The sequence below is a fragment of the Gobio gobio genome, assembly GCF_949357685.1.
Source record: "Gobio gobio genome assembly, chromosome: 16".
Lineage (NCBI taxonomy): Eukaryota > Metazoa > Chordata > Actinopteri > Cypriniformes > Gobionidae > Gobio > Gobio gobio.
Window position 1 is genome coordinate 41500942 of NC_137109.1, and position 16002 is coordinate 41516943.

At 38.7% G+C, this 16002-nt stretch overlaps 1 protein-coding gene across 1 annotated transcript in view; it reads left to right on the top strand.

The window, feature by feature from the left end:
• LOC307139567 (alpha-1,3-mannosyl-glycoprotein 4-beta-N-acetylglucosaminyltransferase B) overlaps positions 1 to 16002 on the top strand; it is a 44189-nt gene that overhangs the window by 1508 nt on the left and 26679 nt on the right. Inside the window, exons 2-4 of the mRNA XM_079838576.1 lie at positions 10795 to 10947; positions 11020 to 11151; positions 13542 to 13675. Coding sequence (XP_079694702.1) covers positions 10795 to 10947; positions 11020 to 11151; positions 13542 to 13675 — 419 coding nt within the window. The remainder of the gene's footprint in view (positions 1 to 10794; positions 10948 to 11019; positions 11152 to 13541; positions 13676 to 16002) is intronic.

The following is a 16002-nucleotide window of genomic DNA, read 5'->3' on the forward strand; positions in this document are numbered from 1 at the left end:
TATCAGAAATGTCTCTGTTTGGACTGGCCCATTTTTGCTGATCAGTCGGCCCATTTTACCGGAAACACTGTTAATCTAAAAAAATGTGGGACAGCTAATGTTTCAAAACCTGTAGGGCCTGAACAATTATTTTGTATTACATCAATTCAACACAATAATATTTTTTTAAAAAAGCCCTTATTAATCACAAGAACAAGTGTCCCAAGCGATTAACCAAAAAGTGGCCCAATTTGCCTAATATCAACCTACCGTAAATGAATTTAAAACTATGATACTTAACATTTATATTTAATTTTATATGTATGAGTGAGGTTAAAAAAAATTAAGTAGCAATCTTTGACATTTTAATAAAGACATCCAAACCTGTTCTTTTTTTAAAAAACGCAAACCTTTGATGATCTAGGTCAGCATGTATTTATAAAGCACCTTTCACAGACAAGGAGGGATCACAAAGTGCTTTACAGTAAAAAAAATAAAATCAAAACAAATAAAATAAGATAACAACTATGCAAATAACAACAAATAGAAACTTAAAAAAAGCCAAACCATATTGTTAATTAAAAGCTTGTCCAAAAAGATGGCTTTAGGTGTTTTTTAAAAGATTCCACAGAAACCATAGATCTCAAAGCTAAAGGGCGGGAGTTCCAGAGCCTTTGAGCCACAACACAGAAAGCACGGTACACTCTTGTCTTAAGATGCGTTTTTGAATAAATAGTTAAAAGATCTTGTCCTGAAGACCTCAGAAACCGACCAGGGGTGTGTGCATGTAATAGATCATGGATATAAGAGGGTGCTTGACCATGCAAGGCTCTGTAAGGAATAACTAAGATTTTAAAATGCACTCTAAAACCAATAGGAAACCAGTGAAGGGTCTTAAAGGAATGAACGATTCTGGAATCTATCGCCGCTTCAATATAATTATATATATATCCTACATAAATTCATAATCTAAGCCTCAATCAGTATTCATCTGCCGATATAATTATTATGATTTGAATGATTCATAATAATCATGGTTATGAGTTTGCTTAAATCAAGAGGACCAATGATTGTTTCTTCCTTTATATTTTCTAAAGTTAGTATTTGGTCTCTGAGTGGTGACTGCTTCCAGAGATGAAATATGGATTTGTCTTTCATTTTATTTATTTTATTTTATTTTATATTTCCTTTTACTGAAACACTAAAGACTTGGCCTGTCTGTACCTCTCACTGAGAGAGAAGCACATAGTATCAGCATGTTTTGGTGAAGTGTTTTGTTGATGGTTAGTTAAGACTCTCCAACCTTGGGAGAGCTGTGATTCTAGGAAGCTTTTGTGTGTGTGCGTTGCTTGATCTGTGCAGGCCCAATATTGAAGATGGACATTTTCTGCACACGACACCAGACATGAGGATGCTTTTCAGCAACCTCCAAGGTCAACAATGATCTAATTCTAGTGATGGGGCGACAACTAGTCTACCTATAGTTTAGTGATATGCTCTGCTATCTATCCTTGTGTGGAAATTTACTGTGACTGTGCATTTTCTCTGAGCCAATCAGAATCATTCCACATGGCAATAATGACGTAGTTAGACCTTGAAAACAGTATAACTGTTCAGAAATTGTATGTACGATAGGCGGAGGCGGGTAGGCTGGTAGAGGGAGCGCGGCTTTCGAACTCCTTGTGAGACTTGAAGCTGGCTTCTGAAGCTGGAAACTGCAAAAAAATTCTTCAGTAAATTTTTCTTTAATTAATTACACTCCTGACTCTTGGTCTTCATTTTTCACTACTGGTCCTGGGTCCTAAGCTGTTACCCCAACAGGAACATGCCGACTTCTTGGGACTTTAGCTTATTCACCGTATCCCCCAGGGTTAGATAAGTCCATACATACCATTCTCATCTCCATGCATGCCATAACTCTGTCTGACGCTCCCACCACTAGCCTAGCTTAGATCAAAGACTGGAGGTAAATGGCTCCAACTAAACTACTGCTCACTAAGTGACAAAATAACGCCAACATTTTCCTATTTACATGTTGTGATGTGTATAGTAAGTTACATCATGTACTAAGACCGACTGAAAATGAAAAGTGTAATATCACAGCGCCGCTGCACCCATGGTACGGCAGCAAAGTTCCCTTACTACTACGCAGAAATGAGAGTATAGTTCCTTGCCATATCGATCTAGAAAATCGCAACTTTTCATTTTCCGTCTTTTTGTCACTTATTGAGCAGTAGGCTAGCTGGAGCCGTTTACCTCCAGTCTTTGTCTGACGCACACACCGCTAGCCTAGCTTAGCACAGGGTTATGGAACGGAGATGAGAATGGTATGTATGGACTTATCTAACTCTGGGGGATATGGTGAATAAGCTTGAGTCCCAAAAAGTCGGCGTGTTCCTTTAAGCACAGGAGTATTGTGCGACCTCCTGCTGGTCTTAGTCAAAAGCCTAGCAGCTGCATTCTGTACAACTTGCAGTCGATCCATACAATATTTGTTCAAACATATGTACAGAACATTGCAATAATCCAACCGTGAAGAAATCAAGCATCTCCATCTCTTAAATCTAAACTGTGCTGGAAGATGTGATTAGAGTGGCGCCTGGCCAATAGAGTGCGCTAATTATATGATATAATATAATATAATCATTATTATTATTGTTATAATTTACATAAATTGATATGTGCACAATGATATGATAGAAAATCATCCGTGCAAAATATACGCTTTTCCTTTATGCCCCCTCTGTCTGTCCACATGTCTCAAGTTCAACTCTGGGCCGATAGAGAAATCGCCCAGAGGAGGCGGGTTTATATAGCAGTTTAGCCAACTGCTGTGAACATATTCAAGATATGACATAAAATTTTGCCAATCAGCGTTCTCAAAGCTTATCCGAAATGGGCGAGTTCTCTATCGCTTCTAATAGCCACTGCTAAAGTCACCTCTAAGCCAATAAAGCATACAAGTATCTATTGCGTACAGGAGTCGTACGTTAGGCACGCGCAAGTCCGTTAATCTTAATGCAAAACAAACTGTGTATAAACAAACCCGTCCTTCGGATGAGACGTTAAACTGAGGTCCTGACTCTCCGTGGTCAGTAAAAATCCCAGGATGTCCTTTGATAAAGAGTAGGGGTGTAACCCCGGCATCCTGGCCAAATTTGCCCATTGGCCCCTGTCTATCATGGCCTCCTAATCATCCTCATATATATACGATTGGCTTCATCCCTCTCACATCACGTCTCCTCTCCACCAATCAGCTGGTGTGTGGTGGGCGTTCTGGCACAATATGGCTGCCGTCGCATCATCCAGGTGGATGCTGCACATTGGTGGTGGAAGAGGAGATTCCCCCCTTCTATGTAAAGCGCTTTGAGTGAAAAGGGATATATAAATGTAACAAATTAATTATTATTGTATGTGTTTTTCACACGAGCACATTTCAGTATGATAGCATGACTGGTGAGTGTTTATATAGGAGTTTGCGAGGGAGTTGTGGTTTTTGATGGGCATCATCAGACACTACAAGCACAGACACAAACACTCGCTCTGACAGAGAAACTCAGAATGTTTTTATTTGTGTTCTGCTGTGTTTAATAATATATATATACATACACACAGATCAGGCAAAGCATTATGATAGGTGATGTGAATAACACTGATATCTTTTTCTCACGGCACCTGTTAGTGGGTGGGATATATTAGGCAGCAAGTGCAACATATTAAGCAACATTTTGTCCTCAAAGTTGATGTTAGAAGCAGGAAAAATGGGCAAGCGTAAGGATTTGAGCGATTATGACGAGCCAAATTGTGATGGCTAGAGACTTCTGGGTCAGAGCATCTCCAAAACTGCGGCTTTTGTGGGGTGTTCCCGGTCTGCAGTGGTCAGTATATATCAAAAGTGGACCAAGGAAAGAACAGTGAAACGGCGTCAGTATCATTAGAGGCAAAGGCTCATTGATGCATTCGGGGAGCGAAGGCTGGCCTGTGTGGTCCGATCAAAAAGACAAGCTACTATAGCTTAAATTGTTTAAAGGGGTGGTTCCGTGGTTTTTTTCTAGGTATAGTATATTTAGGTATATTTCTTGTATAACATGTCTTAATAATTCTTAATACTTAATACTTATTTTTTACTCAATACTTCTTAATACTTCTTTTTTTTTTTTTACGCCGTATTTTCCGTATATTTTACCTTTATTCCCCACCGCTGTCTCCACTGTCCTTTGAACGGCTCGTTTGCTTCCTGCTTCTATGAAGCCCATCCCTCCGAAAAACGCAATGGTCTTTGATTGGTTAGATGGCCAAATGTAGTTTGTAGTTCTGCAACAGCTCTCTCTCTTTCGTAATGACTGCGACGTGGCCTCGCCCACTTTGTTGCATGTTCGCGGGGGCAGTGTTTATGTTAATAGCAAGGGTTTATGATGTCACCAACCTGGGAAGAAGCTTGTTGTAGTCCAAACTGGACGTTTTTGTAGGCAATAAACTGCCATAACTTTAAAAGACAATATCTCCGTTTGCATTGAACTTTCAGCGTTGTAACTTTGCAGATACTGTTTATGCTCAAGCAGCAACATTACACACTAACTAAAGTTTAAAAAGTGAAATCGCATGCAACCACCCCTTTAAGAATTGAATTCTGGTTCTGATAGAAAGGTGTCAGAATACACAGTGCATTTCTGTTTGTTGAGTCAGGGTGCCCATTAGGGTTGGGCATCGAGAACCGGTTCCAACTTGGAACCGTTTAAAAAATAACGATGCCATTGGAATCGTTTAGAAATGTTGTTTTCGATTCCGATCATCGGTTCCAAACGCGCAAGTTTTCGGAAGTGCTTGCCGTGCCCGTTTGTTCTGTTGCAGCCATGGAGCACAGTAAGCGGCGCTCAAAAGTGTGGCTTTATTTCACTTTAAAAAAAAAAAACGCCTGGATCGGCACAGTGCAACACATATGACAAACTTATTTCTTGCACGGGAGGATGCACTACAAATATGTGGTGTATAAATTAACGAGTGTAGCGTGTTTGAAATGCTGCGCAGGTCTGTACTCCTCGGGCAACCCTGCGCTAACCAACGTTATTAAAGGGATCAGGCACGTGCAGAGGGGGGGGCTTTGGGTGCTCGAGCCCCTGCCCTTTTTCAAAATGAATCAAAAGTGCCCCTCTCAGACAAATATCAATGATAATATCGTGGTCAATAAAACGAAATAAATGTAATTATTATAACATGACAATGTATACAATGGTAACGAACGGCTCAAAAGTCGGACAATTTCTGTTGAGGCGTTGCCGTAACGCGTTGCTATGGGTCGCGTGCGTTTTGATTGACAGCTGATTTTCCTCTGTTCGGAAGCGGCTCTCGAGCCAAATATGGTCCTTTCAGAGAGTGTGTGGCCTTACGGGAAAAAAGTAAACCAATATTTTTTTTTCATCCATAATCAAAGCTAATGTGTTGATTTAATTACAATCTATATATTATATATTTTAAAGTATTACACAATTCACCAATGCCCGTTTGTCATGTAGCTATATACACCAACCAATCGTGATCTGGCAAAGCAAGTTCAAAGCGGAGCGGTAATTTTCTGTTCTTATTCAGAAATCGGTTGAAAATGACACGGACAGACGAACTAACGTTTGTGGAACGATTTCCTGCGGTTTGTCTCATTTTATAAATTGCATCACTGACAAAATGGATTTTAACAAACAAATCCCTGCACAAAACCATGCAGCAGCAGCAAAAGTCGCATTAATGGTAAGTGTTAAATTCACTTGTATTTATGTATATTGATACACCGTTTACTATTTCATGAAACTATCAAAGTTAACAAACCCCACGTGCCACCGGCACCTATACAGGCCTATTATGTGAAGTGTAGGCAGGAGAAATGGTTACGTGAAAGGACTTTATTAGCTATATTACCATTTTAGAATATTATGCAGCATTATGAAAGTCTCTTATGTTCATCAAGCCTGCATTTATTTGATAAAAAACAGCAATATTGTGAAATATTATTAAAATAATGGTTTTCTATTTTAAAATAATTTAAAATATAATTTATTCCTGTGATCACAGCTGTATTTTTAGCATCATTACTCCACTCTTCAGTGTCACATGATCATTCAGAAATCATTCTAATATGAGGATTTAATGTCAATGATGGAAACTGTGATACTATTTTCAAGATTCTTATATATATATATATATATATATATATATATATATATATATATATATATATATATATATATATATATATATATATATATATATATATATATATATATATATATTTACATATTGCCCCTTTTATACATTTGAGCCCCTGCCCCTGAAGAACTCTCTGCACGGCCCTGAAAGGGATAGTTCACCCTGAAATGAAAATAAAGCCTTCTTTTACTTACCCTGATGTTGTCCCAGTGCCCTATGTCCTATGACATTTAAAATACTGTTCCTGCACGCGCTCCTTCCTATTATGGCAGAGAATGGCGATCAGCTAAAACATTACAAAAAATAAACAAATGTATCACGCAACGATACAGGGAGACGCGCGCCATATGGAAAGTGTTCAGGGGGCACACTATAGGTTTCGCGAGAAAGAAACCGTATTATTCAGTAAAAACACTGAGCTCAGCCGTTATTCTGAGCGCGCTCCTCTGTGTAAACTATGAGCCGTCAGCAGCCGTGCCTAGTATAATAACTCGCACTGTTGTTGTCATTGCACCCAGGATAAGCACACACACACACACACATGCACCATTTTGAGAAATAAAGCTCAATAGAAAAAAAAAACGTGATTCTCGTCTTTTCTATAACGTATATGATAAGAAATAATACTAATAATAAAACCTCCTGAAGTGAATATTGTGTACCGGTTGTCATGACAATATTGCACGAGGCTACTGTGGCTTGAGTGCGCACACACAGGAACACACGCATTTGAACAACAGCTGGGTGAGTAAAAGATGGCTTTATTTTCATTTCAGGGTGAACTAACATTATCCCACCTCGTCATAATCAGGTAAGTGATTGTAGTGTAATAAAGCCCTTGACCAAATTGCGAATTGTGGTGAACAACAACGTTACTGAAATAATTTTTCCCCCTCGTAGATAAATGTAGCTATACGCAAATTGCCCACGCTAGTAGCAGTCCTAATATGACTGCTGTTAATGCTATTGTTAAACCGGGACTCGGTGTGAAACTCCATTCACCTTTGCAGCAAAGCAAGTGAAAATGCCAACGGAGAAAGTCCCAAAACTAAAACTCATTATTATTGAATCAAAATACAATTTTCCTCTGTGAAATGAGCCTGTGACATGTTGTGACTCCACCCCTCAAAGAATCGGAATCGAGAATCGAAAATAACCGTAATCGAAACTAAGAATCGGAATCGGAATCAGAATCGTTCAAATCAAAACGATGCCCAACCCTAGTGCCCATGCTGACCCCTGTCCACCGCCGAAACCGCAAACAGTGGGCACGTGAGCATCAGAACTGGATAGAAGAAGGTGGCCTGGTCTGATGAATCCGGTTTTTTTATATCACGTGGATGGCCGTGTGCGTCACCTGGGGAACACATGGCACCAGAATGCACTATGGGAAGAAGGCAAGCCGGCTGAGGTAGATGCTTTGGGTAATGTTCTGCTGGGAAACCTTGGATCCTGCCATCCATGTGGATGTTACTTTGACACGTACCACCAACCTAAGCATTGTTGCAGACCATGTACATCCTTTCAAGGAAACGGTATTCCCTGGTGGATGTGGCTCTTTCAGCAGGATAATGTGCCCTGCCACAAAGCAAAAAATGGTTCAGGACTGGTTTGAGGAGCACAACAATGGGTTTGAGGTGTTGACTTGGCCTCCAAATTCCTCAGATCTCAATCCAATTGAGCATCTGTGGGATGTGCTGAGTGGAGTCCATGCCTCGACGGGTCAGTGCTTTTTGGCAGCAAAATTTGTACCAACACATAATGTCATAGAGTCATAATAATGTTATGCCTGATCGGTATTTATATATATATGTATATATATATATATATATATAAAGCTTTTTTCCCACACAAGTTTTTGCACTGTATACATACATTTTGTTGTTTTTTAAGTTAAATGAAATAAAGGAAATACAATTATGTAAATAATATAAATGAAAGATGGAAAAATATTTTGAAAAAGGTTACTTTCCTTAAAGGGGTACTTCAGTGCTGGGAAGATGAATGTCTATTTAAACTGGGTCATTTATGTAGTAGAAATGTGAAATAATTTTTCAGTTTGGTGCCTTCTAGACTGAGAAAAGACAGAAAATGTATTTTTGTCTCATGTGGATGAAAGACAACAACTCCCAGAATGCACTTGCTTCGCTGCCCGAGGCCACTCCCAAAGCCACGGCTACTAGTTATCTCTTGCCCACCGCGGCACAGCCCCCAACGTCGTTTTGATATTCATAGTAATAAAATAATTGAATTCAGTTAGAGAACAGACACTACAATTAAAAACTGAACGTGTCTTTTCAATAAAGTGTGAGTGAGTCGAACGAAAGTCATGTCACAGACGCAGCAGGAGTCAGATTTCATTCATCACGAGAGAAGAGCTGAGCAGAGCTGAGGTAAGCGCGGCAGTCATTCACGGCGCGTGTCCAGTCTGGCGCATTATCAGATTGCATATGGAAGCTAAACTTTTATAGGAATTCATTGAAAAGTTGAAACACTCACTTTCCTCCGCACCGCTCCGTTATGAATGCCCGAGCCGAGCGGCAGCGGCCGTGCACATTTACATTCTGTGAGTGAGATCCCACCCCTGTGGGTGGGATGAAAACATGTGGAACTAGCTCCTGTAGTCTCTAGCCTCTGGCCAAAAATCCTCCGATAACTTAAAATGATGTTATTTGCGTCATCGGAGGATTTTTTCCAGAAATAAAAAGTCATTATCTCGTCTCAGGGGGATATGAGGGGGAAAAGTACCATAATTCGAATATACTACCGGGTTTCTACTGATACATAGCTTAATGCTAAATCGCTGAAGTAACCCTTTAATAAGCCTTTATCTAACCGAGTTCTCCTGTACTGTATATTATTCACAAATCTTTTGATAGTTTTATAATCTCCATTCAGTTTTCGCACAATATTAGTTGTTTTCATTCCTTTTGCATAACATTGCACCATTTCATACTTTTCATCTTCAGAAAGATCTTTCTTCCTCCCCGTATTGCATGAGAACTGTGACTTGCTTAATAATGTTGACCAACCTCTTTAAGTAGAAGTTTCCATTTTCCATTTAAGTAGACCTGGCAAACTATTTAACAAACCTGTCTGAGATTGATACCAGTTATCTAAAAAGACAAAACAAACACTTTCTTTGAAAAAAACTTCAGTGTACACGGTGTATTTATATATGCCAAATAACAATCACAACAACAAAGTGCAGCAAGTCAAAGAGAAACTAATGCAACTCATCAACAGAGAAGAGTATATACACTCTAAAAACTGCTTGTCAGGGTTGGTGAAGGGAAAGGAGCGAGGACTCAAAGATGCAGAAATAATGGGCTTTTTAATGATAATATTAAAATAAAACAAGACAAAACAAACTACCCCAAGGGGGAAAAACAGACTTGACTAGGCTAGGCTTGACTTGACTGGAGCAGGAAAACATGAGGTACATTTGACGACGATTCCGCACTGGACTGCAAACACAAGGTGATTAAATAGGGAACAAACAAAAGAGGGTAATGAGGGTAGACAGGTGGGGCAAATGAACCAATAATCAGGAAACAAGGTGGGCGGGGTCAGACAATAGACATGAGCACATGGCACCAAGAAACACTTGACAAGACATGTGCTCACACCAAACGTGACATGAACATGCAGCTAATGAAAACTCATCAGCTGCATGTTCACACAAAACATGACAACATGAAAGCATGCAGCCAGTGATAAACACTAACCACGTGCTACACAACATGAGACAAAACATAACATGAAAGCACACGGCCGATGTAAACATGAACCGTGTGCTACACAGAACACAACACACAGACAGAAGAGCACACACTCAGATGACAAGACAGAGCGCACGAGAACGAGCGAATGCTCATAAAAAAATGCACACGCGGAGCATGAATGTCCGAATCCCAACACAAAACTGAAACCCAAACTAGACCGAAGTGCTGGGATCCGAACACCACGCCCGCACACAAAACACAAGGACAGAAGAGCACGCAGCTCGAGCATGCTCAAAGCTGCGCACTCACACAAGACAAACAATACAGGAGTGTCAGGGCTCTGTCACAAAACCATGAATAAACTAGACAGAAGTGACAGAACCCTGACACTGCTGGGTTGCTTTAACCCAAATTTGGGTCAAATATGGAAGAACCCAACCTTTGGGTTAAAAATGTAATGTAAAAATGTAACCCAACGGTTGGGTTTGTCCATATTTGACCCAAATTTGTGTTAAAATAACCCAGCATTTTTAGAGTGTAGTATACCATCGGTAGCAGCATTTATTCAACACTGCAGACTTCCTTAAACTACAAACTTCATTAAAAGATAAACTTATATGGCATAGTATTTGTTTTAGAAGATGTTTTGTTTGCCGAAGCTTGAAGTGTCTGTAGGCAGCAATTAAACATTTTGATATAAATTCCATATTATGGGCCTTCATCATATGTTTTTTTTTTTTGTCTCATTTATTTCCATTATAATTTCTAGGAACTTATTATTTTTCGTGAAATCAACATTGTTGCCATAAATGCTGTTGATAAAGCTTAACTTGTTTTGAGCCCAACATCCCTTTAATTCACATTAAGATATGATTGTTGTTCTATGCTCCAGAAAACGTTCCACTGCAGCTGCATTCGGTCTATGAGAGGTTACTGCGGGCAGAACAGCGTGGAGAGGTCTTATCAAAAGAGCTGCTTAAAGTGCTGGGTCAACTACAAAACCGCAGCATTACTCTATCTAATCTCACAAACGGCAACTCCTCAGGTGAGTCCAAGCACTTTTCTTTCTGTAATTTTTGTGTGAGTTCGGTTATTCAGTATTTTATCTGCCTTTCAGCTATATTAGAAGAGAGAATCCTTCAGCGCTTGTTGCCTTCGCAGCCTAATGCCTTCATCTACTTGCCTCACCTGAAAGAGCACAGAGACGGTCTGAAACCCATCGTTCACCTGGGGAAGCGACGCACTGGAGGTCTGTCTCCCATTATAACTCTTTGCGATTATTGGTGTGCTTGCAATGCAGCAATTTAATGTGTTAAACTTCTATTAATAAAAGAGGAAAAATGTCTTCCCAGCTAACAGAAAGATGCTCTAAGAACGTATTGCCAACATTCCCATTAAGTTATAACAATTTTATTTCTTGAATATTCTCTGGAATAACTTTATCTTGGTTATGTGAATGTTGAGGGAATATTCAATTTTATTCCATTCTATTTTTATCTAGTAAACATCATGCGAACGTTACTTTTGTTTTGAATGTTCTAAAACAAGTAACATTTTTTTAAAAATTTAGGCTAGCATCTAACAAAATTTATCGAAGGAAAATGCGATGCGTAATACCTTTATAAATAATGCGATATTCGATATGCGATACGATATTGTACGATTGTGTAAAATCTATTTAAATTATATTTAAAAAAAACTATTTAAGAAATGAGAATGATACCATTGATGTGTTTCACATTCTTTCTGGGAAAAGAAAGCATCGCTACAGCTTCTGAAAGTGACCTGCAGTGTTTTAGCAAAAAATGATGTCACAAATCTGACAATATAATATTAACATCAACAAAAAATGCAATGCCAATTATTAAATACCAAAATGTCTTTGCTTGACTTGGTAATATATAGTTATGTCAACCTAAAACTTAACATCAAGAACATCCAGGTAAACAAAGACACATGAACTAGGGGTGAACAGTTATTTTTTTTATTTTAATTTATCGTTGTTTTTAAAAATAAGAACTAAAAACAGTAGTCTTCACATGATTTAAATATACACTGATACATAATAAAGCTACAAAGGTTATTCAGCCAAGAGCACTGAGTGATTTTCTCTTGTTCTTGTGTTTTGTGACAGACAGCGGCAGGTTTACTTTATTAGCAGGTTTACTGTAATAGCAGGTTTACTGTAATAGCAGGTTTACTGTAATAGCAGGTTCACTGTATTAGCTGGCTGTCACTTTAAGACCTAATGCACGGATCCTATTGACACGCATTCGGTTTCTTTCCCCAACTGATATCGTTCACTTAAAGCATAACCGACTGTTTATATGAATACTCGTTAAGACAGCTATTTTTACATAACTGTGTGTATTTGACAGTTCGAGTGTGTAACAGGACACGAAACAGAACTGAAGGGATCACATGCTTTCAGAGAGGCGGCTTGTGCGCACGTTTCGGTGTGTGTGTCAGACAGCGCGAGACGGCAAGGAGTTGTTTTTCGCAAGTTATTGCGTTTAATAACTCTTAACGACAAGCAAGTCACATAAGTAACAGTCGTGTGCTCATTCTATTCTCTGCTATATGCGTTGACCTAGAACACTTTTCACAATGTTGAAGTAGCATATTAAGATCATTCAGATATTGCGTACCGTCGCGATATGCACATCGCGATATGAACATTTATGATATTTCGATAATTTCTATATATCGCGCAGCCCTAGTAAAAACGTTCCATGAAAGTATAAATAATGCTTTTGTGTAACTTTTTGCGAACATTATAAAAGGCCAGATAACTTTGTATTTGTGTTTTATTAACGTTACTGGAAAAAGTTTGTTCATAACTTTAAGAGAACCTCGCTACAACATTAGCTAAACTTCTGAGAATGTTCCCTGTTAGCTGGGGTTGTGTATGTAGTGCTGTCAAACGATTAATCGCATCCAAAATAAAAGTTTGTGTTTACATAATATATGGGTGTGGACTGTGTATAATTATTATGTATATTTAAATACACACACATGCATATATATTTAACAAATATTTACATGTACATACTGTATATGTATTTATGTAATGTATATTATATATAAATGTTTTATATATAAATATTAAAAGAAATCTTAAATATATACATGTGTGTGTATTTATATATACAAAATAATTATGCACCATAGGACACACACATATTATGTAAACACAAACTATTTTGGATGCGATTAACCGTTTGATAGCACTAGAAGCTAAGATTCAAATCTCAAATTCACTCACGGTAACCTGATGGCCTTCTTTGCATACTCAATTTGTGTTGCTTTTTTCTTTTGTATCTGCTGTTATGCTACAGGTGGTGTTTATGCATTATTTAATTTTCTGATGCTTATTTAGTGTTATGAAAGCAGCAAAGCATCTCTGTTGCAGCCTTTCATTTGTAATCCAAACCTAAGCTTAGCTGAAATATTAAAGTGTTTTTCTCCCTTGCAAGGCCTGCAAATCTAATGCCCTTTATTATATATTTGTATTTAATTATCGTTATATTGTTTCTAATTGTTTTACACATGCACAATAATTTCTGTTTCTTTTATTTGGTTGTATCACTGCAATGCACTCAGCATAGGCTGACACACAGTGTTTAACTGTTTCTGCAGTGTCCCTGGTGTTAGGAGTTCCCACCGTGCACAGGCAGAAACAGAGTTATCTAGTGAACACACTCCAATCTCTTCTATTTGACCTTTCAACTGCAGAGAGGAACGATATTGTCATTGTAGTCTTTGTTGCCGAGGTAACCCTTACAACTTGCACTTTGTTCTCTTATATCTCTCCTGGCTTTATCTGTTTTATTGCTCTGATAAAGCTGCATTGAACTTTATCAGCTCATTCCTCTTAACCTCTCTGTTTCCTTTGGTTTCATGTTCTTCTTCTGTTCTTCTTCTTCTGAAGTTTAAATACTTGAACGTTTTGAAACGGCAAACATTATAAATGGATTTTTGGTAAAGCTGTGAATGAAGAAGAACCCAAAAGATAGTTCTGTGGCCCTTAGCTTTGAGGATATCTATATGCTAGTATCTATATGCTTTCTTAATTGACAGTATTGCTCTTTGGGGAAAACAAACCAAAATATTGATCCAATCTCTAAAATGTCTGTCCAATCTCATGCTCTCTAGAATGAGAATATCCTGCCCACTAATACCACCTGCCCCTGTCCCAAATATTATTACTATTTAAAATAACTCTGTTCTTTTTTCATATATTTTAAAATGTAATTTATTCACGTGATTGCAAAGCTGAATTTTCAGAATCATGACTTAAAGGGATAGTTCCCCCTGAAATGAAAATAAAGCCATCTTGCTGCTGTTGTTCTAATGCCCTATGTCCTTCTATCTTTTTCGGACCTCAAAAGCAGAAATTAAAAAGAAAATAGTCCTGCACACGCTCCTTCCTATAATGACAGTGGATAGCGATCAGGTTAAAACATTACAAAAAATACCAAAAGTATCATGTAATGATACAGTGAGACACGCGCCATATATGGAAAGTGTTCAGGATGCACACTATAAGGTTTTGCGAGAAAGAAACCGTATTATTCAGTCAAAACACTGAGCCCGGCCGTTACTCTGAGCGCGCTCATGTGAGAGTGTGCGTGAGGGGCTGCTGAGTGCAATGTTGTCATGACAACGGTACACAATATTCACTTCAGGAGGTTTTATTAGGGGCCAAGCACCGAAGGTTGAAATCGTTAGATTTCTTCTTATTATTCCGCCAATGGAGTCTATGGCAGCCCATAGAACCCCTTGTGGGAGAGTTGTGAAATTTGGGACACTGATAGAGGTCAGAACCAATAGTAACCACGCCAAATTTGGAGTCTCTAACTCATTCCCTCTAGCGCCACCACCTGTCCAAAGTTTCACTCATATTTATGCTAATAACGTTTGAACTCTTTAAGGGCTAGAAACAAAATTCTGTTTTCCTCTGATTCCTGAGCTCATGACGATTCGAACACATGAACGGATTGTTACGAAACTCGGCATGGGTCATCAGCACGATGCCCTGAAGTAGCCTGAGAAGTTTCGATTTTTTTTCTTCAAATGCTTATAACTTTGGGTGTGGTTGACTGATATCCAACGATACCAGACTTGCCAGGTTTCGGCATATGGTTTGTGCAGCGTTGTAATTTAGCACTTTGAAAACATTAGCTGATATCTTCGAAACCGCTAGTCCGATCGAGATGGAACCAGCGTCAGAAATTTGGACTTGGTAGAATTGAGCCTCTTGGTGACGCTATAATAGAACAAAACATGAAATTCCCATAGACTACAATGGATTTTTCAGCCTTTTTGCCTAAAATCATCTTATAATGTGTTTAAATGCTCATTGCTGCAGTTGATCTGACACTCCCAGCCATTTTGGCATGTGTTGTCTTCGGTAATGGCTGCTTGCAGCTATATTTATTAGTATTATTGTTTTATTTCTTATCATATACCTTATAGAAAAGACAAGAGTCACATTTGTTTCTATTGAGCCTGATTTCCCAAAATGGTGTGTGTGTGTGTGTGCATGTGTGTGCTTATCCTGGGTACCATGACAACAGTGCGAGTTAATAGTAAGCATGAGCGCCGGTGCCGGCGCCTGCTGACGGCTCGCACTCATCACAGGAAGGCGCTCAGAGTAACGGCCGAGCTCAGTGTTTAGGCTGAATAACACGGTTTCTTTCTCGCAAAAACTTACTTACATTTATGCATTTAGCAGACGCTTTTATCCAAAGCGACTTACAACTGAGGAGTACAAGAAGCGATCCGTCATGAAGAGGCAACGAAACATTATAGTGTGCCTCCTGAACACTTTCCATATATTGCGCGCCTCTCACTGTATCATTGCGTGATACTTTTGTATCATTTTTGTAATGTTTTAGCCTGGTCGCTATTCACTGTCATTATAGGAAGGAGCGCGTGCAGGACTATTTTTATAATTTCTGCTTTTGAGGTCTGAAAAAGATAGAAGGACATCAGAACAACAGCAGGGTGAGTAAAAGATGGCTTTATTTTCATTTCAGGGTGAACTATCCCTTTAAGTCTTCAGTCACATGATTTTTCAGAAATCATTCTAATTTGC